This window comes from Pseudonaja textilis, chromosome 1 (genome assembly GCF_049901715.1).
Source record: "Pseudonaja textilis isolate UNSWEBS1 chromosome 1, rPseTex1.2, whole genome shotgun sequence".
NCBI classification, from domain to species: Eukaryota; Metazoa; Chordata; class Lepidosauria; order Squamata; family Elapidae; genus Pseudonaja; species Pseudonaja textilis.
In genome coordinates, this window is record NC_141990.1 from 238,237,381 (window position 1) to 238,264,274 (window position 26,894).

Here is a 26,894-nt window from a genome sequence, read left to right on the forward strand (position 1 = left end):
CACTGTTCAGCGAACAGTTGTAAGTTGAGGGCTATGTTTATTGTGTTAATTCTAAAAAAAGAGAATGTGGTCTTCAGTTTAGATTTAGATTTTAGTGGGAAAGTTGTAATCTTTGCTCTTATGGCAGGCCACAAGATTACATTCCCAGGACTATACTTTCCTTTTTCAAAGCCAATTATGCAATTACGCAGCACCACCTGACTAAGCTTTTTTGGACCTTGGAAGGGCCAGGCCTGATTAGGATGTAAATATTAAGAGCATTAAGAGACTTTCAGAGGATTCCAGGTCTGTAAAATAAACAGGGAAGTTTAAAAAAAACATGCTGGAGAAACACAATAGCAAACCATTGTATTGCTGCTGAGAAAACTACATGGGTTGTAAGCCATCAGGAATAAAATTTGATTTGAAGATTTTACCATTTTTAATGATATGAATGATGTTTCATCTAGCTTAAGCTATTTATTGAACTGGTGAACTAGAAACATGGAACATTTGCAGAGTTAGTTCATCCTAGTTCCACAGTTTAAAATAAGATTTTAATAATCAATTCAATTGTGATTTCTTTCTTTCAGGCATAATTCACATATGTCCAAACATCAGATAAACCAAAGACCTTCAAGTATGGTCAGTGAAACATCTACTGCTGTAACTACATCCACTACAGATACAAAACTTGGATCCAAGGTAAATTTGAGTTTTTAATGAAATTTTAAAAATGAAGCATATTAAGAGAATGAGCCGTATTGGGGGGCATTGTGCTAACTGTACTATATTAAATCTGTAGAAGAAATTCATGGATCCGTAGAAGACATTCATTAGATTTGAATTAGATATATCCGTATTTTCTATGGTCATAAAGATGTGTAGGGGGTTGATCCTAAGTATGCATTGCTCTTGTGATCTTGTGCTAAACATTGGTTTAAAATATACTTTGGTGCTTGGACTTACAGTTGATTCTTCTGGGCATTGTAATTTTATGAAAAAAAAAATCCAAATCATTAGTCTTATAGGCATCTGTTATGTGGAGGGAAGCTTGACGTAAATACTTCTAGAAAAACACTCTTTTATATCCCAGAGAGCAAATATTTTAATGAAAATAATACAAAAATAAGAATAACTGTCCTATTATTGCAAGACACACACACACATACACACACACATATTTGTCTTGTATATGTATGTATATGTATATGTATGTATGTATACACACACACACACACACACACACACACACACACAAGCCCAATTATAAATCCCAAAATAACTGGAAAATGTTCCCAAGAAAATTGTACTATAGAATCAAATTGCAGGTTATGGCATGTTTGTATTTAACTTGTTCTTTTTCATTTATGAACGAAAATTTATATCAGGGTTTTTGTCAAATGTAAGAAATCAGGAGAAAAGGCATTTCAAATGAATGCAGGTTTATTACATGCTAAGACTCCCTGCAAAGTCAAAGCTAATGAACAGTAAATAAGAGTCAACAAAATTCAAAGTGGCTTGGACTTCAATCTTTTCTGGGTGCAAAGGGATTCAAGATTGATGACATACTTGTTCCCTCCCCTCAAGCTCAGTCTGATCATCTACAGCTTTTGCGTTCAAAGTGTCTTTGTTCTGATCTTAGTGAAACATTATTTTGTAGACTCACATGAATATTAAAACAGAAAATTAGCAGTAATCTGAGTATAAATATATAAATATATGCAGATTCACTTAATTCACTGTGTAACTAACTTAACAACTGCAGTGATTCACTTAACAATTGTGTCAAAAAAAGGCTGTAAAATGGAGTAAAATTCCTTTAGTTGTCTTGCTTAGGAATGGAAAATTTGGGTTGAATTGTGATTGTAAGTTAAGGACTACCTGTACTGCAGTTTCTCTTTACTACCTTCCAATTTGCAGAGATCAAGCAATAGGATTTGAAGGACTGAAACGTCGTAAATTTGTATTTCAATAGTTCATTATTATAATGTTGTCAGATATTTGCTTCTGCTGATTATTTTGTTAATACTTAATCAACTAGTAGTATAAATTAAACAATCAAAAGTAAAATGTAAGTTTTTGTATTATTCCACTGTTTCTTTGGAGTTAAGGGTTAGTCCTAAATATAGTTCGTACTTACTTATTTTGTATATGCTTTTTTTTTTAGTTAGTAAAATCTAGCAATAAAGTTCATAGTTTTGGGAAAAGGGATCAAGCTATAAGGAGAAACCCTAATATTCCTGTTGTGGTCAGAGGCTGGCTTCACAAACAAGTGAGTATTATAGTTTTTTAAAAAAAAAGTTGCTTTAATTTACAAAGAAAGGGGGGATAAAAGAAGAAATGAACTTAACAAGCAAATATTTTTAAAAAAGGAAATGAGAAAAGCATACTGTAATAACTATGAAGGAAGTCATTCAACCCATTTTTAAACACATCATTAAACTTCAAGCACACTTAATCTTTCTGATCAATCTTTCTATTAACACCAGTAGAGTCAGTTCACACACATCATCAATCCAAAACTGTAAATCTGGGGTCATGTTGAAGGGTATCTTTTTTTTTTTTATTACACCCTATGTTGGTATAATCAAAATTCTTCATAGTAATAAATTCCACTTTGGGGATGTACTGTATAATTAAGTATATTCCTGCTGTTAAACCATGCTGATATTCATAATAATATTTTAACAAATTTATGGATATGAAATTACAGTGGAACAAAAGTGGGGCAAAGCATATTATATGAGCGTCTTCTTCATGTCTACTACAACTGCATTAATCATTTCTAACAAGACACCAGGCTCTTTTTCCAGTGTGCTAATTTATTATGCTAATTTCTAACTTTCCCTACCTTCTAGAAGAACTGTAAAACATTCAGAAGTAGGCTTGATTATGATATGCTACGGTAACTGGCTAAGTTTTTTAGCACATTTTCATACATTAAAGAGGCACATAGTCATTCCAAATTTTATTTAGTATATTTCTGTGTTATTTTATTCTAAGTTTTTACCAGATACCTATTGTCATTTGTGTTTCAGGATAGCTCTGGAATGAGATTATGGAAAAGAAGGTGGTTTGTGCTAGCAGATTACTGTTTATTTTATTATAAAGGTTAGTGAATATAAATCTTTGTTTAAAAATATTTCTGCAACTGTGAAATCACCTTTTTATTTCCCACTTACCATATTTATCATATATGAAGCTTTTCCCTCAAATAGGCAACTGAACTTTCTGGTTTTTCTTTGAAGATCTTTTGCTTCTCATCCAAGAAGCTTCTTCAGCTCTGGCTGGATGATGGGGAAGAAGCAGCTTCATGGATGAGAAGTGAAACGTCTTCAAAGAAAAACCAGAAAGTCCAGTTGCCTCTTTAAAAAACACTTTTTGGACAACCATGATCTGGATGACTGGATGACATGATCTGGATGAAATATCCATAGATATTTCCCTCAAATACTTACCAGTTAATTTAGGAAGCTGTGCTGCATTCTTTAAGAATAAAAGACAGCTATTAAAAATAGAGTTACAAATGAATATAGTTATTATTAATGTAAGCCTGAGGAATGGCTTGAGAAGAATTCCTTTTCTAACAAATTTAACTTTTCGTAAAGTACAAACAGGGCTTCCTTCCTTCCTTAGTTTTTCCTTCCTTGCTCAGTCCCTTCCCTTTTCTTCATCCATTCCTTAATCCTCATTCATTTTTCCCTCTGCATTCTTCCTGCAGAAACAACAGAAATTAGGTGCATTGTTTTATTATTTTTTGTGAGAGTGGTTTAAAAGAGAAAGATTAGTATATTCAGATGTGAGTTAATTAATGTACAACATACTTTTCAGACAATTCATTTTAATTAGTTATTTATTTAATAATGGTTTTATTCTAGCCTTTCCCCTTTTTGGGACTGAGACTTTTAACAATTTTAGATGAATGCTTGATTATGTGGATATATACACACCAGTGGTGGGATTCAAACTTTTTCACTACCGTTTCTGTGGGTGTGGCTTGGTGGGCATGGCAAGGGAAGGATACTATAAAATCTCCAGTCAGAGGTGGTATTTGTCAGTTCTCCGAACTACTCAAAATTTCCGCTACTAGTTCTCCAGAATTGGCCAGAACCTGCTGAACACCACCTCTGATATACACTGATGTGTAGATACAATGTGTACATATACACTAGTGTGTCATATATCCACATATCCTCTAAGGAATCTCCAAGATTGGCTTCTAGCTGGCAAGCCTGGGTTAACAAAGTGAGCACAAGATTTTTGCACAAGCAAAATATGAGACATGCTTATATTTTTTTTATCCACTCCTTATTTGGGCTTAGCCATTTGGAATTTAGCTTATCTTTTGTTTTGGTGAATATGATATTTGAGAGAAGATTAATGACTATTGCATTTTATATACATGCATTTCTGATACCACACTGACAGATTAAGTGTTGTATGTATTCTCATATAGAGGAAGTAAAAAATTACTGTTTATTCAGGTGTCGCATACATCTTCACTAGCACTCTTTTTCTATTGAATACTTTTAACCTTGTGAACAGTGTTGCGTGATTCCATTAAAGAATGAATAATTAGAGCAAAGGCCTTGATTTTCTTATTCAAATGTGAAGTGGACACTTGATGCATCAGTTTGTATTCTTTACATATACTTCATTTCTCTCATATGTCAGCTGTGCAGTTTTATCTAAAAAATGGATGACAATAGTTTAATAAAATATATACATGAATTAAAAGAGTAATCATTTAGTTATTGACATGATCAAGGAACTTCAATTCGTGTGAAACTTAGTAGGGGAGGGGAGACAATTTCAAGCTGAAAAATTACCATTCCATTCTCTGCTTTAAGTTTTTCAGGAAGAACTGAACACTGTTGGAAACAGAACATTGGACTATATTTTTTATATTGTTGGGAAGTAATTTACATCAAATTATATACTGCAATGTACTTGCAGTATATTTAGCAATATGGGCAGGAATTGGAATCTTCTTTATAAAGAGTTAGATAACACTTTATCCTAGCTGCCAATTCACTTTCTTTTTATTGGAAATGCAGAAGGTTGAACTTAGGGCCTTCTGCATGCACACATGTGCTTCCTCACTATATTGTAACCACTCCTTGGTTTTTTAAAGTACTCACTGTCTCATCTGGAAGGTAGCTTTTGAATCTAGTGAACATTTAGTAGCTTCTGTGCTATTGATCATGTGGTGGAACTATCATGTGTGTGTATTTTTCTTCAATCCCAAATGAACCAGGTAAGTCCTTCATTTGCTATATTTAGGTTTTTGGACCACACCAGTTAGTTTTGCTGTAAACATATTGTGTTTTATTTTTTAAAATATTGAAACTTGATTATTTCTTTCATTCAAAAGACAGCAGAGAAGAATCTGTTCTTGGAAGTATACCATTACCTAGTTATGTAATTTCACCTGTGGGACCTGAAGATCATATAAATCGCAAATATTCCTTTAAGGTAAATTTACTAATTGCAAACTATATGGTTTCTTTTAAGCAAGCAGATGTGTTGCATTTTGATATACATATATATTGGATTTAAAGATTATAGGTCTCCCTTTATATTTAATAGAAAAATAGAATTGAAGTATCTCTGTACCATTTCTTTTTCAATATAGTCTTGATATTTCCTTGAAAAGGTGTCATAAAAGAAGCTAGTTTGCTTTCTGATGCATTGGGATAGCTTGCAACGGAAACAATATCTGAAATGTCTTTAGGTAGATTTTGCAAAACAATAGGTTTTGGACTTTTATTTTCCTTGACTGGACCCTGAATTGAGCCAATCTGGAATGATTCCAACTGGCAAATTACATGATAAATTCTAATTCTGTAGTTAGAGTAATGTATTTTTTAAACTTCATGGAGCATGTTTTTAAACAATAAGCTCATCAGATAAAGAAGTTTTTGAAGTTCTGCAATAGTAGTAAAACTCCAAATTTTACCTTTGTTGCATATGCAACATTTTTTTTTCTGCTTGTCATCAGGAATGGGATTAGTTTTAACACAACTAGCATTAGTTTGACTGTATTTGGAAAATCATTTCAACCCATAGTTAAATTTAGGCTTTGTTGCTATTATTTAGTATACAATACTTAGTACTCTGCCTTAACATTAAAACCCAGAAACATATAATGCTGAGTTTTATAAATACTGTACATTAACTCTGAACTTATCTAATTCAGTGTTCTTATCTTGTTTGGTATTCTTCAATACAAAAAGATTAAGTCCAAAAATGATTATAAAAAGTGGATGGAAGTATCAATTTCCTTTGCATTAGGGTTCTTTTCCACTGCAAAAAGACTCCTATCAGGAAAAAAAAATAAGTTTGGGGATATAATACATTTTGTCTATTTGAAATAAATTAATAATTCACATACGAGATGGTATATTGTGGTTGACTGTTTAACTAAAAAGAAAATCTAAATCAAATTAAAAATACATGCCATCCATATTTGTATTCTACTTTCCAAAAATAATTAGATGTTACATTATATATAACGGTAAAGATTTTGGCTAGGTGCTTTACAATGGAAAAGAGATTTAAGTTAGCTACATGGCTATCTTCCTTCATTTTTTTCAGGAACTGTAATTAGCACCGTATGTGCTAATTTTATGTTACATAAACAATCATAAACCTAAACCACAGTTCTTCCAATTGCAAAGTAGTTTGTTGTTTTCATTATGTGTATGAAAAATGCTAACCCACAAACTGCACCCAAGTGGAAAGTAAGGCAGCAGTGCCTCCAGAAGATATAATATATTTATTTATCTATAATATATTCCCACAAGTTTAATTACTATGGGTGGTTAATTAGGTGGTATTACATTTTATCAGTGTGCATATTTTATAGATGGAAGAAAGTGCCATTGAACTACCTGTAATGAATACATAATTCTAACTTCCTCATAAAATATGTATGCTAAATTATACTCTAGAAAATTGTACATTATTGATTAGTAAAATAAAGTACATGTTCCATTTTTCATGGATATAAATGTTCAAATCACTCGTGATCCTGAAGATAAGAATATAGATGAATGAATTAGCCTCCCTGACAGTTTGCCCAATGATATATACTGGTGAACCTTGAAACTAACTGTTTACAACAGTAAAATATAAAAACTAATACGTAATACGTAGCTTTTATATTTTACAGTTTACAACAGTAAAATATAAAAACTAATACGTAATAAAAAGAAAGGCATGTTGCAGGCCCCATTCATAAAGGAATGTATCTGATGGGAGACTTGAAAGCAGCATTTTCTGCCACAGTACCTATCCTCTAATCCAAGGGTCTTCAAACTTGGCAGAGTTTAAGACTTGTGAACTTCAATTCCCAGAATTCCCGAGTTAACATGACTGGAGGAGGAATTCTGGAAGTTGAAGTCCACAAGTTTAAAGTTGTCAAGTTTGAAGACCCCTGTTCTGGAAGATCATTGCTCCTGAGGTTGGGTTAACCCTCATCTTGCTGGTCTTCCAGAAAAGTCTGACACCTTGGCTTTGCCATCTGGTCTGGAGATCCCATGACATGGGAATCAGGCTGTATTGCTAGGGAAATGGAATGTACTCTCCTGCTGGTGTAGGATGTTGTTTTTTATAGTGGTTTTTAATTTTTTTTAATTCTTATGGTTTGGGTTATAGGCAGTCCTTGTTTTACAATCACTAAAATTTACACTGCTAAGTGAGGCATTTGTTAAGTGGATTTTTTCCCCTCTTTTAAGACCTTTCTTGTCACAGCTGTTAAGTAAATCACTGTAGTTGTTAACTTAGTAACCCAGTTTGTTCAATGAATCAGGCTTTCCCATTGACTTTTCTGGTCAGAAGGTTGCAAAAGCTGATCACACGACCTCAGGACACTGCAGTTATCATAAGTATGACCTAGTTACCAAACATCTGAATTTTGATCATGTAACCTCAGGAATGCAATGGTGAAAAACAGTCATAAGTCACTTTGATCATGTGACCTCAAAGTGTGAAAAACAGTCATGAGTAACTTTTCCCAGTCCTGTTGTAACTTTGAACGGTCACTAAATGAACTGTTATAAGGTGAGGACTATCAGTATTTTGTTCTATTGTTTTGATGTATTTAACTTTGTACATCACTTAGAGTTATTTATGTGAGTAGCATGGCTAAATTTATGAAATAAATAAAAACTAGATTGAATAAAAATAGAGCAGTCAATGAAAATAAAAACAGTTTAAAAACACAATATAATATAGTTCAAGTTCAAACCTCACCTTCATTGGTCTCTGTGAACACTATATAGCTGCAACTCCCTACAAAATAATTCACTTTTCACTACTTTATTATGGAAGTATGTCTCTGTTGAAACAAGTCTCATTTCTAACGGGACATGAAAGGCCCTAACAGAGACACTTAACCTTGGACTCTCACTGATGTAAATTCTCACATAGTGAATACAGATAATATCTCTAGCGGGGATGAACTCATTGGATAAGATAACTCCACTAGGAAGAAGTATTCCTGCAGATATCTAGGACCCAAGCCGTTGAGGGTGTTAAAAGTCAAAATCAATATTTTGAATTGTACATGGAAACCGTAGATAGCCCATACAGCACCTGCAGCATATGGATAACCTAGCTGTAGCAGCTTGCATTCTCCATCCTTCTACAGGCTGCATTCTGTACCAACTACAGTTCTGAAATAGTCTCTCAAGGTGACCTATTGGAGATTACATTGTAGTAGTCTATCTTAGGGGTCATATCGGCATGAATTTCAATTTCTACTGTATATAACAGAAGCATACTCATGCATTATAATTTGCTATTCATAGGAAGAAATGGTGGAATAAACAAATTAGTTTTCTTATTTCTTTGTGGAAAATGTAGTGTCTGAATCAGAGGTGGTATTCAGCAGGTTCTGACCAGTTCTGGAGAACCAGTAGCGGAAATCTTGAGTAGTTCAGAGAACCGGCAAATACCCCCTCTGACTGGAGATTTTACAGTATCCTTCCCCTGCCATGCCCACCAAGCCACGCCCACAGAACCGGTAGTTAAAAAAAATTGAATCCCATCACTGATCTGAATGAATCCATAAAAGCAGTCTTTCAGATTAGTTGTAATTATGCAGTTCTTTTCTATGTCCTGAGCTCAGTGTAATTTATTTGCCATTGTTGCATCCAAATCAGTATATGTATTAATCTAAATTATTCCATCTTTGAAGTCAAATACTTTGTCTAATACTTTGCATAATTCATAAAAATGTAGACAGTATTTTTCCAAATGTTTATTGTCACAGCTACTATTTTCAGAAGTATTTATCCTTGTGTACTTGGGCTTTATTTCATTGATAATATTCCAATATATAGATTGATATTAAATATTAGTAGTGTAAACTCATATATTTACTTAGAAGTAAAACACAACAGGATTTATTCCTGTTGTCTTTCCCAATGAAATAAAACATGCAAGCTGTTATTCCCAATGGCTTTCCATTTAAAAATTAGATAATTTTTTAAATCCCAGATTTACTGTAAGCTAGCATGTCTAAAACACATTGCTAGTTTGAAAAATACCCCACTATTAACCCTCCCTCCCTCCCTTCCTCCATCTGTCCATCCCTCCCTCCGTCCGTCCTTCTGTCCTTCCCTCCCTGAAATAAACTTTTTTTGTCTGCAAGAATCTATAGATACTAATATTTATTCTTTATTCTGTAGCCAGAAAGCCTAGAGCCTACATTACATAGAGTAATTTGTGTAATATTGGTTGGTGTCCTGTATTATGTATGAACACAATTAAAATAATATGTTGCACATTCCTTATCTTAGGAGACTCTGCACTGATTTTCCTTGGATGAATGGAAATCTTAAAGGCACATTGCTCGTAATTACATGGTTTTTCTGTGCTTTCTATTTAATTGTCTTCTCAACTGATTCCCTACTGTTTACATCCAGGACTATCAACTTGGTTATATTTAGCAATCCTGCTGTTTTTCAGTTCCAAGTGTTTGCATGAGAAAAATTATGGAGGGTGGTATTTTAAATGAACTTCAGAAGAATTACGATTCCATATAGTCATTTTATAAAAAGAGTGAATGGCTGTGTCTAAGGGGTTGAACTTACACCAAATTCCTATTAATGATTTAAGCTTCCATCTTTTTAACTTTTTCAACTTTGTTCTTGTTCTGTTCTTATTGATGTGTGCTTTGGGTTTGTTCTCCATTTCTTCTTCTGTGCAATATGGGAAAGAGACTGCCTTTCCTTCTCCCTCTTTCCAGAATAAGGGCATCTGAATGCATGAATAGGTACCAAATATCATTTTTTCATCCCTATTGTGAATGTGTATGTGATGTATTTAAAAATGGTTGTTAATTAGAACTATATATCCCAATTTATGGCTCACCAAATTATTGTGTGTTTTGCTGTTACTGATTGTCTCTGCACTTACAAGTCATACCTTTTTATGTTGCTTATTTGGTGTGCTGCTAAGAGATAACTGGCTTATATTTAGACATTGCTGTTTTATGCTATCAGTTACACATGGTGGAGATAGTCTTTCTAGTGGCAGGGTTTGCTGATAACATGACATATTGCTTACTCTAATTGTGTAAGCTTGCTTTCTTTTACCACCAAATGTGGATCTTGGCAAAGTTCTGCTTTCTGCTTTTTTAACTAGACTATTAATGAAACGGCTGTTCTATAGACCCTCATCTGGAAGAAGTCGTGTGCTGCATTAAGAACCAGACAGTCTTTATTGTGATTGTATAACCCATCTTAAAATTCAGAAAACCCATAACCAAAACCAAGCATAATTTATTTATTGTTACTAATACAAGCTGCAAATGGCTTATCAGATCAGTTATGGTTCCTTTGGTCATTCTCATAGTTACTTGGATAACTATGGTAATTCTAGGATATCCTGACCAGTACTGACCATGTTACTGTCACTAATTGCATAAAAAAATGAAGAGCTCACAGTTACAATGTCTATACTAAGGAAAACAGTATTTTTTTAAAATAATTTCAATTAAATGAAAAGTAATCCACATTCTGATATTTTCAGTATTGATCTCTAAAAGTAGCAGTCACCAAATACTGTACTGCATGTAGTGGGAGATTTGATTCTAGTCAATAAATCTGCTATTATTATTATTATCATCATCATCATCATCTTTTGAAACTGCCCACCTCCCTCACAGAAGGACTCTATGGTTTGGGATAGTTGTCTTTAAGAAGTTTTAGTGGTCTGCTAATGGCTAGACATGTTAATCTCAGCCATCAATAAACATAGAAAGATAAATTACATTTACATACCACTCAAAAGAGACAATAAAAAAGCTAAGAAGGAAACCAAAAGAGCAGAATACATATCTCCAGCAGTCTACACTCAGATAAGCAGGGATTAACACCAGACAAACAATCTAGCAGAAAACAATAACCTAATCAAAGAACTACCAAGGAGAAAAGCACACCTCAATATGGATAGAGCAAGCTACTGTATATAAACAGAGCGTAAAACTGACACTCACTATTAGCACTGACAATATTGCATAGTTCGGTAATAAAACATCTGCAAACAACCAACCAAGCTCAGACAGAATCCAGGAGCTCACAACAAAATAGATCAGAATCACCAACATGTACGTACTTCAACAATGTGCCCTAGTACAGGGGTCCCCAACCACCGGGCCACAGACCGGTCCCGGTCCGTGGAACATTTCCTACCGGCCGCCGGTTTGCTGGGCACCGCCATCTTGTTTTACGAGAAAGTGCTTCCAGGTGAGCTTTTCCGGTTGGAAAGCGGCGTTTGAAGGAATCCTCATGCCTTAGTTTCATCGAAGCGGGGTGGCTTCGAACGAAACTAAGGCACGAGGATTCTTTCAGCACCCAAGGCAAGGCGAGCCGAGCAACTGTCCCAAAGCCGTCCCGAAGCAAAGACCATCGACAAAGGAACAAAGGAGGAGTTGAAGGTGGTGGGGAGAAGCGGGGGATGGATGGATAGCCGGTCGCTCAGCTCGCCTTGCCTTGTCATGCATGCTGATGCCGGTACCGGGCCGCGGATCATTTTGTGATGCCGGTACTGGGCCGCAGCACAAAAAAGGTTGGGGGCCACTGCCCTAGTAAACTACATATATACGTGTGAATAGATTTGTCTATAGAAGGTTAAGTGGAACTTGAGGCCTGAATATCTTGATTAGCATTTCTAGAGTAGAGTAGAGTAGAGTAGTGTAGAGTAGAATAGTGTAGAGTAGAGTAGACTAGACTAGACTAGACTAGACTAGACTAGACTAGACTAGAATAGAATAGAATAGAATAGAATAGAATAGAATAGAATAGAATAGAATAGAATAGAATTTTTTATTGGCCAAGTGTGATTGGACACACAAGGAATTTGTCTTTGGTGCATATGCTCTCAGTGTACATAAAAAGTAAAAAAATGAGGTGCTTTCTCGTCTTTGTTTTCATGTATATTTAAGCAACCTGAAAGTTGTGTTATATTTGTCAAAAAGATAAAAGTAGTTCCTTTTGTCATAGATTTTAACTGTGAATTCTGTCACTTGATAAGTGCTATTTGCTAGCTTTATTTATTTAACCACACATTTTCTTCTCATGCTAAAGCTCTGTGTTGGATATAGTGTTTCTATATGCCTCTGTAACAAAACAGATTTAGTTGTGGTGTTGTTCCCTTCCTTGTCTTTACTAATGTGGCATGTATGTAGTAGCATCATAATTTGAACTAATTTGTATGATGTTCCTTCATGCTCTGATTTCCCCAAAATACTCTGTACTCTGCCCTGTGTTTCACTGAATGTTGTGGCTGTATGCAGCATGGCATATAAATCAACTGTAATAAGAAACAATATTTTTGTACTTAAGTTGCCCCAAATGTGATGTGATCCAAAGGGTGCTATCATTTTTAAAAACTGCATTTGCACAGTAAAATAGTGTATTCAAAGCGGTCTTAACCACAGTAACAGTTTACAACTGTTTTATGTTTTTTAATAAAAACAGAAAAAAACTCTTTAAAATATTCATTCTAATAAAAATTGATAGTATTAAAGATTTGTAATTTTATTCTTCTCAATATATTATTTACAGCAATCTAATATTTATAATTTCAAAGAATGAGAAAACATAAACTCTGCTGGCCTATCAGTGTAATATTTGCTATCCATTTCCTTGAGATAAGGGAAATGTTATAAAATGTTAAGTTGCTGATACTAGAAACAATTCCAGATGTCATTGGAATTGTATGAAAAAAAAACCAACTTATACGTTTATCCTATTACACAGAAATATCAGGTGCCGTACTGTAATGATTTTGATGGTACCACCTTATATTTTGTTATAGAGGCCATATTGATTATTTAAAACATTTTGCAATTTAAGTAGCTGCTGTACTTTCAAAAGCATGGTATTTTCTCCTTCGACATTGCTTGAAATATCTCTTGTCTCTCTCTCTCTCTCTGTTTACAGGCTGTCCATACAGGCATGAGGGCTTATATTTATAATAAGAGTTCTGTTATTGGCTCTCAGGCAGAGCATTCAGGGATGCGCACATACTACTTTAGTGCAGATACTCAAGAAGACATGAATGACTGGATCCATGCTATGAATCAAGCTGCTCTTATGCAAATCCATTTTTCACCAAAGAGGCAAGTTCACCTCGCTCTCTCTCTCTCTCTCTCTCTCTCTCTCTCTCTCTCTATATATATATATATATATATATATATATATATATTTCTTAAGTTTTCACGGGTACTTACATGATGAACACTATACAGAAGCCTGATGATGGCAGATGAGATTCTGCTGAAACATTGCTACAACTTTAAAAGCACAACTACAATGACGTGGGAAAATACCCGAACAAAGCTGAATGACATATATATATATATATATATATATATATGTATGTATGTATATATATATATATATATATATATATATGTATATGTATATGTATATGTATATATGTATATATATATATATATATGTATATATATGTGTGTGTGTGTGTGTATGTATATGCATATGCATATATATATATATATATATATATATATATATATATATATATATATTTATAACGAAATATACTTAAAAAACATTGTTTTTTTAAATAAAACCCTCTCTGACTTTTAATATGAAGGTATTAGATGTCACTGCCACCTGCAGAAGCTCATTTATTTATTTACAATAATGAGCAATAATAATTTCTGTTCTGAAAATCTTGCCAAGAAAACTGCAAGAACTAGTTCAGGATCTCACCAGGGGTCAATATTGACTTGTAGGCAAAATATAAATTAAATATAAATATTTAAAACTTCACACAAGTGTGCCTATAATTAAAAGTTTCTCCCATAGTTCTTTCTCTAATGTTGCATTAATTTTTTTGTAATTACTGTATCTGAAAGGATTTCTGTAATAATGTGAGATAATTATTAAAAGGTAAACATTGTAAAAATAAATATTAGAAAAGACTGAGTTTGGAATAAATGGGAGAACAGCAGAAAACTTGAATAAATGTTTATTAAATTAATTGTATTGTCGAGGTAAATTTCATATCAAAAGTTTTTTCCTTAGAATCTTTCATAATCAGAAATATATTTGAATGGGACTATTTGTACAAAGCATTTAACAGATGTTTTAAGTAATACGTATTTGAGGGGTCCTTGGTGATCTCTGAGCTTGCTTGTTTTCTTGCAGATGTTTCATTATCCAAACTAGGCATCATCATCAGTACTAGTGGACTGATGGACTAGCATTGATGATGTTGCCTAGTTTGGGTAATGAAACATCTGCAAGAAAACAAGTAATCCAGGGAGTATCAAGGACTCCTCATGTCTACCCTGAGCTACAATTATTATCCTTTATTAGTACATATGTATTTTCAGTCATTTAAAATGCTCTCTCAAGCCATTTACAAATTGTTTAAAATAGATGTTTAAGTTGTTGTAACTCATCTACTATGATACTAACAATGTGAATTCCAGAGACTGCAGGACTCTAGTTTCTGTGAATTGGTAAGAATCATATTCATTTGGTAAAACAAAATACCACAGGCATAGGGAGTATTTTAGTTTTTCTTATTGTTTAGAAACCCTTTATCTGAAATTTTCATAGGATCATAGATAAGTGATAACAGGCTGCAGAAAGATAAGAACTTTTATTTACTGGGTGGAAAACAAGCTCTCTGTACATTCACATATTACTTTTTGATTACATAAACATTCTCCTTTTGCTAAAATAAAATATAAAAAGAGAGGAGTTTTTCAATAATTGAGAGGAAAGGCTACATTTTATAACATGTTAATTATTCTAGACCGGGTGTGTCAAACTGGCGGCCAACGGAACAGATGCATTACAATTAGCAAAGTTACAAGTGAATTTAAGACTTCTAAACTTATATAAAACTTAATTAATTGTAAACATTTCAAAAACCCTATTTTGATACAAGACTGTCAGTTTCATGAGATTTTGAGGTGGTTTAAAGGTGAGGAATTAAAAAGCCTGGGATCAGAAAGTATTAATAACTTCTGCAATAAAACAAAAACTGTTCAATTAAATTATAAAATCTGAGCAAACTTAAGTGATTCAAAATACTGTGCTGACTTTAGTGTCTGTGGATTTCTTTTTTCTTAGAGGAACAGGAAAAACAGATCAGCAAGCTGTCCCTCAAGCTAATCATATTGATGCCTATAAAGAAGTTACAAAGTTAGAATCTGCTGAGGCAAAAAGAGTCTACAGAAAATCACCCGAAATGTCTGCATATGGCAAACATGAAGAAATAAAAAAAGTAAGAGATGATGAACACTACACTGCAAGGAAGAATGCTGTGGATTCCAGATGGGAGAAACCCAAACATCTATTAGAACCGGGTGGAACACTGAATCCTGCATCAAGTTTCTCTCGGCCTCAAGCAACTCAGACTCTTGAGAAGAATGGAATGCCTCCAAGTTCATTAAATGCAGGTCCAGTAGAGCAGAATTGTATCAGCGTCTATAAAAGAGGCTTCATTCCCAGATCAACACAAAATAAGGAGACACAAAGGAAAAGTAATATGACTCATGTAGAACATTGGGTAAAAGTCCAGAAAGGAGACACAAAAAGGTTAGTAAGCATTTTACTGTTTTAAAGTAGAGGTTTGATACTTTTCTTGACTCCCCCAGTTTAACAGATTTAACAGATAATCAAAGTTGGAAGGGACCTTATAGGTCATCTAGTCCACCCCCCCGCCCAAGTGGGAGACCCTACACCATTTCTGACAAATGGCAGTCCAATCTCTTCTTGAAGGTATCAAGTGATGGTGCTCCTACAACTTCCGAGGACAAGCTATTCCATTGGTTGATTGTTCTCATTGTCAGAAAATTTCTCCTTATTTCCAGGTTAAATCTCTTCTTGTTCAGTTTCCATCCATTATTCCTTGTCTGGCCTTCAACTGCTTTAGAAAATAGCTTGAATCCTTCATCTCTGTGGCAGCCCCTCAAATATTGGAAGACCACTATCATGTCTCCCCTGGTCCTTCTCTTCACCAGACTATCCAAGCCCAGTTCCTGCAACCGTTCATTGTATGTTTTAGCCTCCAGTCCCCTAATCATCCTGGTTGCTCTTCTCTGTACTTTTTCTAGAGTCTCAACATCTTTTTTATAATGTGGTGACCAGAACTGAGTGCAGTACTCTAGGTGTGGTCTTACTAAGGCTTTATAGAGTGGTATTAGTACCTCAGTTGATTTTGATTGTATCCCTCTGTTCATGCAATTTAGGATTGCATTAGCTTTTTTGGCGGCTGCTGCACACTGCTGGCTCCTATTTAGCTGGTTGTCCACTAAGACTCCAAGATCCCTCCCACAGTTACTGCTATTGAGCCTGCTTTCACCCAGTCTATATGTGTACTTTTGGTTTTCTTGCCTAAGTTTAGGACTTTACTTTTCTCTACATTGAATTTTATTTTGTTAGATATGGCCCAGTGTTTTAGTCTGTCAAGGTCCATCTGGATCTTGAGCCTATCTTCTTGGGTGTCACTTATTCCTGCCAGCTTAGTATCACCTGTAAATTTGGTAAGTTCCCCTTCTATTCCCTCATCTAAGTCGTTAATGAAAATATTGAAGAGTACTGGGCCTAAGACGGAACCTTGTGGCACCCCACTGCTCACTTCCCTCCATGTAGACTTAGACCCATTAAGGACTACTCGTTGAGTATGGTTTGCTAATTTTCCTGATTTCCTAATTTTCTTTTCTAGTACAATTATATACGACCAGCAGCAACATAGAGCCTTTCATGAAAAAATCTTCCTTTGAATTTAGGAATTAGAATGTGCAGACCAGTGTAACCCCAGTCTATTTGAGCATGATATATATTCATACATTTAATTTGTCTGGGTTCCCCCTCCCCCCCAAATAGTTTTAAAAAGAACAATTCAGAGCAGTAAAGGTTAGACAGATTTCGGATGCAAATTCTTCAGAAAGGAAAGGAAAGTGGTGGTGGTAGGAAATACCTATAAAACTAGATTGGGCATCACATATAGAGAAAGTGATTTTTTATATTATGAAGTCTAGAAAACTGGATGGGAGGAAGAAGTTTCTAAAGGGTTGAATAATCAGAACTATGAAAGTTTCCAGTCTCCTATCTAACTGTTCATCAAGGATCTCACAGATTGAACAGTTACTGAAAAAAGAAGGTTCTCTTTTACCTCTTCAATCCATTTTGGCTTTGTATATTTTATTGCTTGTGTAGATCATAACTTCGGTCTAAAATTTAGATTTGTGTTTATTGAGGCAGTCAATAATTTTGTCCCTTATTTATATTCTTCTGTAACTTCATTTTGGGCAAGATATCATGCTTGTCACTCTTAATCACTATATAGTGTTGATTGCAGTTAGGTTTTACAAAGCCTTCCTTGACTTCTTGAGACATAAGGTCAGTATTTTTCTCTGAAAACATGACAGAAATTTAGCCAACTATTAATTGTGCAAAAGATTATATATAAAGACTATATAAATTTATGACTTGTCATACTTCTAATTTTTTTTGTCTTGAACTATAAGCAATAACTCATGAATGAAGCCAAGTAATGAAATTATATATTTACAATTCAACAGCAACTTCAATTACTTTCTTCATTTTTGGTGAACATTATATTTCAGAAATAGCTTCTAAGGGATAAGATCAATGTAAAATAAATATATATACATACGAGGCCTTTCTCCACACTTAAATTCAGTGTATTTATACTGATTATTAAGCTCTGAAATGTCTTTTTTTCAACTTGAGTCGATGAAATATTTTGTTGAATGGTATACTCCATTACCTAGTGGAAAGTGTCCCTGGTGAATGAATACAAAATTGTAGTGACATCTAACAAATTTGTTGTAGTTACATTTAAAAAATAATAATGGAGGGACTTCCTATAAACATTGTTTTCCATGGATTATACACACTGACCCACTGTTATCTATATTCTAAAATTTGCAAAAATCTGTCTACCAAAATCTGTTCTAAATTTCAATTTTGCATATGTTTTTCATAAGAGTTCCTTTTTGCTTAATCCCTAACAAAGCCACTTTCTTACAGTTTTGCATCTGACCAGACTCTCACTCGCCAAGTACCAAGCCATTCTGTATCCTTCCCTGAAAATTATCATACTTTGCCAAAGAATACTAGGCAATCTTCTGGAAGCTCCCCTCCCTCAAATCGTGATTTGCCAAGTGACTACAAATACGCTCAAGATCGGGTAAGCCACCTGAAGATGTCGAATGACGAGAGGAAAGCTAACAAAGATGGTACTGTTTGGCAGCTGTATGAATGGCAACAAAGAAGGCAGTTTAAACATGGGAGCCCAACTGCATCTGTTTATATTAGTTCTCCAGATTTTACAGATAGCAGTAAGGGAAGAAGTTCATTAGAAGTTCCACGTTCAGTTTCGGTTCCTCCTTCCCCATCTGAAATACCTCCACCAGGACCACCTAAAGTTTTTATATCACGAAGACCGCATACACCTGCAGAAAGGGTTACTGTCAAGCCATCTGAGGAGAGACAAACAATAGACGTTCCTGCTGTTGGCTCACCAAGGAAGATTCGAAACCAGAGTGCAAAAGTGAGTAAATAGAAGAAAAACTGTTTTTAATAGTTTACTAATCAGTTAATTTAAATTATATTACCATCCTACATAATCTGGAGATTATCTGATAATTGGGTGTATGTTATCTATTGCCACTTTCTTATTAAGGTCAGATCATGTAGCATGTAGCTAATTTTAGGTTTAGAGAAATTAGATTCATGGGATGTGGGCTTTAGTTGTTCATTAGCCTAAAGTTATCTGAACAGGAACTGGATATTGTCACTTTTTGAGAGTCAAAAGGGTGAGTGCATTGCACAATTATAAGTATGTTACATCTTGTTAATTTCAATGAATTGTCCATGTGTAAACTTTTGAAAATATAGCTCATTGAATCAAGCTTTTAGAACAAAAATATTTGTTATTAAGCAAAAAGTTTCCACTGATAGTTTTTTAAACAGACATACCACGTAAAAAAATCAGTGAAAATGCCACTTTGTAAAAAGATGTAATACTCATATACAAAGGTAGAAAAAGTGCATAGGTTTTAAAATAACATGTTGTGTTAATTAACAAATTAATATTTACTTGTGTAGGAAGAAAGTTGTATAAATCAGTTCAGGACACAAAAGCTAGGAACTCTAAAGTGTAAAAGAATAGAGAAATATTTTTCCCACTTGAAATATATCTTTAATGCTACTTTTCAATTTATACAGAGCTCTCTACACATAGATAGACGTTCCATGCCTACAATGGGATATATGACCCATACTGTAAGTGCTCCAAGTTTGCATGGGAAATCGGTAAGCATTGGCTATATATGTGTCCTTGTCTATGTACTGGTAGATTCTGATAGAACTTCTAAGGTTGTCTGAATCTTTATTGACTTTTCATGTCATGTTTATGGAATGAAGTAATTTGAACTTACTGTGTCATTAATGGTGCCCTTTTTCATTGCTCCTGGATACTTAAGCAGAACCGTAAATAGAATTCCAATAGAGGGATTGGCCCTATTTTGTGCATTGTGACATAGATTTTTAGCCTTCAAGCAAAAGTAGAAAAATATAACTGCTCAGTCATGTCAGATAAACATTTTTATTGACATGTTAAATAAATATTTTTAACTATGGTGACTCTCCCTGAAAACTGCTAATTTCCTCTTTGCAATGTGTCCAAATACCTGCAGCCTGAAGAGCTAACATTGCTTCTCATTCGATTAAGGAGACATCAGGCTAAGTTGGCTCATATACGAAATTACACAATCGCCCAATTACTACAGCACTTGCCAACCAATTCCACTTATCAGGTCAGCTGCTGATTGGCTCATCTGTGCTGTATATGATGTTCTGTGACTCTGCAAGTGCTTTACTGGTGCCGTGCTTGAGTCCGTGCTTCCTTGCCCATTCTTCCGTCTGTTCAAGTCCCTGGATCATTCATAATTTTACTTTGCTCCCGCGTGCAAATAATTATCAACATTTTTATACTATAGGGGCTGTGGCATATGAGTAACTGCATTTTGGTTATTGTTTTGCTTCGGTGTTACTTTTGTGAATGCTGCGTTACTTTTGTGAATGCTGCGTCACTACGCGTTACGTTCTAAACCAAAACCTATTTAAAAAGTAAATTATTGTTTTGTTGTTTCATCTGTTTTGACTTTAAAAAAAAGGTAAGCCTTTCTGATAATTTACAGTGGAAACCATCATTTATCACATCTGCTTTTTCACTGTCCCTCAGTCATGTATTTTAACAGTGAGGGAAGATCTAAATACACCAGGATAGTTATATATGGTACTTACCTGAAAGGATGGTGGCCCTGAATTATAAAAAAAATCCCACCAAAAGCGAGAGTGCAAGTTGTCCTTGACTTAACGACCATTTAATTTGCTACCATTCAAAGTTGCAACAGCACTGAAAAAAGTGACTCATAGTCAATCATTGCACTTACGACTGTCACAGCATCCTCATGATCATGTGACTAAAATTTGAGTGCTTGGCAACCAGCATATATTTACAACCATAGCAATGTCTTGGGGTTGCATGGGATTGCCTTTTGCAACCTTTCCAGCTGGCTTTGGACAAAATGGGGAAAGCCACATTCGCTTAACGATTGTGACAAAAATGGTTGTAAAATTGGGCAACAGTGATGGTTACCAGACTGTTTTGTTTAGCAACCTGAAATTCTGGTTATAAATTGAGGACTGATTGTAGGCATATTATGCACCCAGTCATAACCTTGCCGAGTATCCAACTTCTTTAGTATGTCAATCTGAGGTGGCCAGTGCTAATCTTAGAGGTTGAGCCTAATCTTAGAGGTTTCCCGTTACCAATGTATGGATCTCATACATACACATTATACTCATACAAACAGACACACACATGTGTGTGTATGTCTGTATGATGTATGTACACATATGTGTGTATCTGCCCGAAGCCACACTCAAAAAATATATTAACCTAATAACTTCTTAGTAGAAATATTTTCCTATAAGATAAGCTACCAGATTTTCAAAGTTAATTGATTGTCATTCATTTACATCATAAATGTAAAATGACCGATTTATAATATTTATTTGGGGAAAAAAACTTTTATTTTCATCTTGGATACATATGGTATATTGCAGAATTATGTCATTTCTTCATGCATATATCGGTGGTTCTTTTGCATCAGAAACCAATTGCAATTTAACACAGAGGGGTTTTCATAAGAGTTTCACATAGTTGCTATTTATGTAAAGCAAGGAATGTGAGTTTGAAGTTTGGACTAATTAAATTATACAGAAAACGTCAGTCATCTTTTATCATTACTTTTAGAGCTGTACAATGCTTTAGTTTCATTTTAGATATGGCCTCATTACATTTTCCCCACTTCAAATGTCCAAGAGGATTCTCCTTCCTAGCTTATTATATATATGGTTACCATTCCTACTTTCTGTTGGGAACTATCTAGAATATAATTTGGATATTTTCTTGGGGCAGGCTTGGTCCTACGTTGGCATTATTCTGAAAGACATCTTCCCTCCTTTTGCTTTTTCACTTTTCTATGGAATTTTTTTTTCCTATCAGAAACTAAGCTAACTCCTAGTCTCAATTTCTACTTATCAGCTAACCAGAACAAAATGTCTATTTGGCTTGCAGGGTGGCTCTGTTTCAAGACGTTAATGAGCAACAGTGATGGTCACCTAACTGTCCATTTTTAATATGCTCAGACAGTCACTCAGTTCTTTTGGTTTCATATTATAAAATTAACCTGAGGGAAAACATATGCTTTAAATAATGAACGTGGTTAAAAATGATGGCTGTGGTGTCACTTGATGAATTTAAGTAGTCTAACATTAAGTCTAAGTCCTAAAAGTAACATTTTTAAAAAATAATGTCAGATTTGTGGATTTATGCACGTTAATCAATTTGGTAGGTAACAAGTCTTTATTTTTGAGTGTTTGCTTCCACTGATTGATTTGCTCACCTCATTCAACTATAACTATCACTTGGAAAAGCTAAGAACAAACTATTCTTCCTTGCTGGATAGTTTTCATTTATGCTCAGTCAGGTCTGAGCTGCAAAACTTCAAATGATCATAAACAGCAGCAAAGAGAAACAGAAAACTCAATACTCATTGCTGCCCTATAGAGATCATCAATATTTTTTCACACCAGATCTACCATTTGAGTTTGTAGATTTTTGCAGAAGCTTATAATCATATTTGATAAACAGGGTTTTTATTATGTAGTAAATTATATTTGACTATTTTTATATTCTTTTATTCGCAGGCTGACGATACCTACATCCAGCTGAAGAAAGACCTTGAATATTTGGATCTGAAGGTAAAACATATTCATATAAAATGTCATTCTAGTAATGTTACTTTTTTCATTTTTTCCCAGATATATTTCCTTAGTGGTTTATGTTATATGGTTGCCTTATAAATCACTTGTTAATTAAATTTATTTTGTGCATAATTAGAATAAATTATAAATAAAATATACATGGTAAAATAACAACAAAACTCAGCCTGTTTTTTTCAGGGAGATCCAGGAAGTTCCATGCAAAAATGTGAAGGTCCTTTCTCTTATTATCAGGAGAATGGATTTCTGGTTTGTTTGTTTTTTTAATCATTCCCCCCTCTTCAGTTGTTCCCCCTCCCTTTAAATTGGTTTTTTAGGTAGAAATACTGCAAAGAAAAGTAAGTCCAGTTGTCTAAATCCAAGCCATAGTAATTTTCTTTACAAATTAATTTTGTAATTTCCTAAGAGGACAAAATAATTACCATTCAATTAAAATTATAATTAAAATTTAATGTTGTCATACAATCTTAAACAATTGTGCTGTAAGTATAAAAACATATTTCTTTACTTATCAGCATGTAGGAAAAAGGAGCAGCTGCTCTCTGCTATTTTATGTTAGAGTGGACATGTGAAAGTCATGTCTAAACATGGCTACTGATTCCTTCTAGTAGTAGAATGTTTAAACAAAACAGGAATACCCCCATCCCCTGGTCATTATTTCTAGGGGCAGGAAGACAAATTAGAAAAAATGTGATCATATCACACAATTGCTGCAACTTAGATATATTGCCATTAGGATGCAATTATAATAATCACAGCATTTTTGTGGTGATGTAACAAGATACTGGGAGTTCCACCTGTGGTTTATTCAGTGTTACTTGTTACCTTTGCTTTGCTTTTCCCAAGCAAGCCAACAATTGGAAGTTAAAAACAAAGCCCTGAATTCGGGTTTTGTTTATTAGGATAGAATGAACTAATCATGGAACATACATAATGTTAAGTAAAGCGTAGAAAAGGACACCAAATGCCATGGGGAAGAGGGTGTAGCAAAGCAGTCGGTTGCTTGATCCCTTTATCTGTTGGGGAATTCTGGTATTAATTTAAAGGAAAATAAAATCTGCAGAGCTTTGATGCATTTTTTTGCCAAGTGCTACCACATTTTTATGTTTTGCTGCTGAAATTCAAAATATGATTAATGGGGCTCTGGGGCCATAGGAATAAAGGGTAAAGTAAACATCACACAAATCTTAACTATAGTAAGGTGCAAAATAAGTAAAGCAATGAACTATTAGCAAAGATAATAAGAAAATAAGTCAAAAGTATTTGTCATAAATCTCAGCAAAATGACCTTCTTACACACACACACACACACACACACATACACACACACAAAAACAAATAAATACATAAATAAATAAAAAGCCTATATTGGTTTTAGGACATTTTGGGTTTCACCTCTGTTTTTTATTATGGCCAGCAGTATTCAGAAAGGTAATAAAACTCTTTAAGCATTAATTAGAATGGTATATTTGGGGAAGGAAGGAAGGATGAATTCCATTAAGAATCTACTACCACATTTGAAGTTTCTGTATGTGTCTCAAATAAAAACTTGCAGTAAATCATCCTGGAGGTTGCCAAGGCATAGGTTATATTTAGAAGATCATCTTTCCCCAAGAGGAAATAATATGGCACATTTTTAATGAAAAGTGTTGGCTAACCAGATACTCTATTTGGGTATCAATTTCAGGGTCAAATTTAATTGTGCTCTCAGGCTGTGAATCTGGTATCTTAAAGGAATTTCTGTCCCACTGCATTCAGACTAAATGCCATCTTAATCTGTCATATTGGATAAAATAAGGTCTTTACATCATGTGCATTTTTTAAAATGGAATCCATCTGTACAGATTTTTGTTCCAGATTTTAAGATATCATTTTTACCAAGATGAAATTAGGAAGTGTCTCCAAGAAGTTAAATTTAACGTCCAGTTGTTTCAGCGAAGCATCCATGTATTTTTCTTGGTAACCAGGTCTGATCCTTTCTAGCTTTTCAACAGAATCCAGCATTGGCTGCAGGGGGTGGAGCTGGCGTCGCGACGGTACGGTGTGCAATCAAGCTCCAAGATTGCAGCCAATATCTCAGCCCCTGGTCGGTCCAAACAGACTTCACTATCTTGATAAATATTTCTGAAATGATACAAGCTCATGACTCTGTTTGGTTTTCATACAGAAAAAAGCAAACTAAAGTAAAGACTAAAAAAAAAAGTCTTCCCCTCATAGTCCAGATTTTATTAAAATGTTTTATATGTATTTTTATATAAGAATGGTATTTTATTTTACACTGTACTTCTTTGCTTTTTGTATGACTTTAGAACATTTCTAAATTCTAAGGCTGTAGCAGCTTGGAAATCCAGGAGATAGAGGAGTATCTGAATAATAATGTTGGATGACTAAGTGAATCTTCTCATCCTTTTCAGAGGTTATATAAAAGTGAAAAATATATATTAGAAGCTTATCTGTGATAGTCTAAAAGATTCTGTTAGATGTTAAGTATCTTGTAGTTTCCTAACACCACATTAAGTAGTGGAGTGGAAGTTCAAATACTTCTTTCTAGGATCTGTGTACCCCTTGGATTGGAAAGCTTTAGTTTAGATTTCTGTCTCATTCTGCATAGTTTCAATTTACCTTGGATATACATAGGAAAAATTGGGTAAGGTTGCCCAATGTCATTTATTTTGGGTGAATAATCTGGGGCTCCATTGCAGCTATATTACATAGGTTTATTTGTATCATCCTAGTATTTTCAAAATCAAAAACAAGTAAAATTCATAAATGTTGAACAAGTTTAAAAGTTTAGAATTCAATAGATCACTCTGCTTGCACTTACAATAAAAGTTTCATATAGCTATTATAAATCTTTCATGTAGGCCTTACCACATGAGTTTAGGATTTGCGCATATATTCAGAGAACAGCACAGGATAAGAAAACATCTCCCTTCTTCCTGCCCCCTCAGTTTATGATTATTATTGTCATGTCCTGTTCTAAGCACATTGGGCAACACACATTCTCCACAGTTCTCGGTCCACAGCTCGAGTATCCGCATCCTTTCATTCAAGGTTGATGTTGTTTTGTGATATGCATCATGAAACTTCAGCAAGGAAAAAAAATGATGCTTAAAAAATCATACCCTGTTCTGATTTCTCTGTTTTCATAGACTTCTGATGCCAGCTTTACCTCTATAACAAGATATCTATATGTAAATTTTGTTTGAAACAGATAAAAAATAATGGACCTCTGATCAACATGATTTACAAAGTGCTAAAGAGCTCAGCGCAAGGGTTACTATCCAGTATAAATGTAAGAGTGCCTGTAACAGAAATGTAATCATTCCATTGCTTTTCAAGCGGCCGTCAGTGTTGAAATAGCCAAGCATTCACAGGTGTCTCATGACACCAGAGCTTTTTGCAAGTTGTGTGATTTGGGGAGGCTTTCTGCAATGTTATTGGCTGGCCTAATAGCGCTTAGTTTCATTTTCTCATGTGTTGGGAACTAGTGGTGATTCCATTTCTACCGTTACAGAAATACAAAGCATGCTCTTGTGCTTTAATTTTGTTGCCTTCACAACAATGTAATTTTACATGTCTCAGTATCGGATATAATTGCATTCCCACCCCACCCCACCCTCTGCGATTTAATGTGTATCCCTAGGTTTGAGAAAGGTTTTGTTGCCTGCACATTTGTTGTATTGGTTGTATCAATTATTTTTTGTTATGTCAATACTGTATGTATGTTTCAAGTTTTGCTTAATTTAGAAAGTGTTAAAATTACAAAATATTTTAAGCAAGAGTTTTAAAAACAGTACTTTATCACAATGAAAAGCATTCAGTCTAGTTATTTACAAAAGGCAATAAGCCTTCCTGTATTTGATAATCTGGCTTCCGTTTTATCAGTTTACAATGATGGAAACTTGAAGATGGAGCTGGGACAGATAGTCATGAATGGTAAATAGAAATAATAGTATTAATAATAGTATTTAAATAATAATTTCTGAATGTCCAAAGCATTTTACATACATTATCTCAGTGGTTTCAACAGAC

The 26,894-nt window shown here is 34.3% G+C and overlaps 1 protein-coding gene across 13 annotated transcripts in view; it reads left to right on the top strand.

Moving 5' to 3' along the window:
- PLEKHA7 (pleckstrin homology domain containing A7) overlaps nucleotides 1-26,894 on the top strand; it is a 134,414-nt gene that overhangs the window by 71,633 nt on the left and 35,887 nt on the right. For 12 of the 13 annotated variants that reach the window (XM_026706500.2, XM_026706504.2, XM_026706501.2 and 9 more), the window contains 9 exons: nucleotides 573-684; nucleotides 2,150-2,254; nucleotides 3,021-3,093; nucleotides 5,357-5,457; nucleotides 13,437-13,615; nucleotides 15,606-16,073; nucleotides 18,534-19,056; nucleotides 19,734-19,820; nucleotides 22,785-22,838. In XM_026706500.2, coding sequence (XP_026562285.1) covers nucleotides 573-684; nucleotides 2,150-2,254; nucleotides 3,021-3,093; nucleotides 5,357-5,457; nucleotides 13,437-13,615; nucleotides 15,606-16,073; nucleotides 18,534-19,056; nucleotides 19,734-19,820; nucleotides 22,785-22,838 — 1,702 coding nt within the window. Of the gene's footprint in view, nucleotides 1-572; nucleotides 685-2,149; nucleotides 2,255-3,020; nucleotides 3,094-5,356; nucleotides 5,458-13,436; nucleotides 13,616-15,605; nucleotides 16,074-18,533; nucleotides 19,057-19,733; nucleotides 19,821-22,784; nucleotides 22,839-26,073; nucleotides 26,155-26,894 lie in introns of all 13 variants that reach the window. The other variant, XM_087921037.1, reaches the window with a different exon arrangement.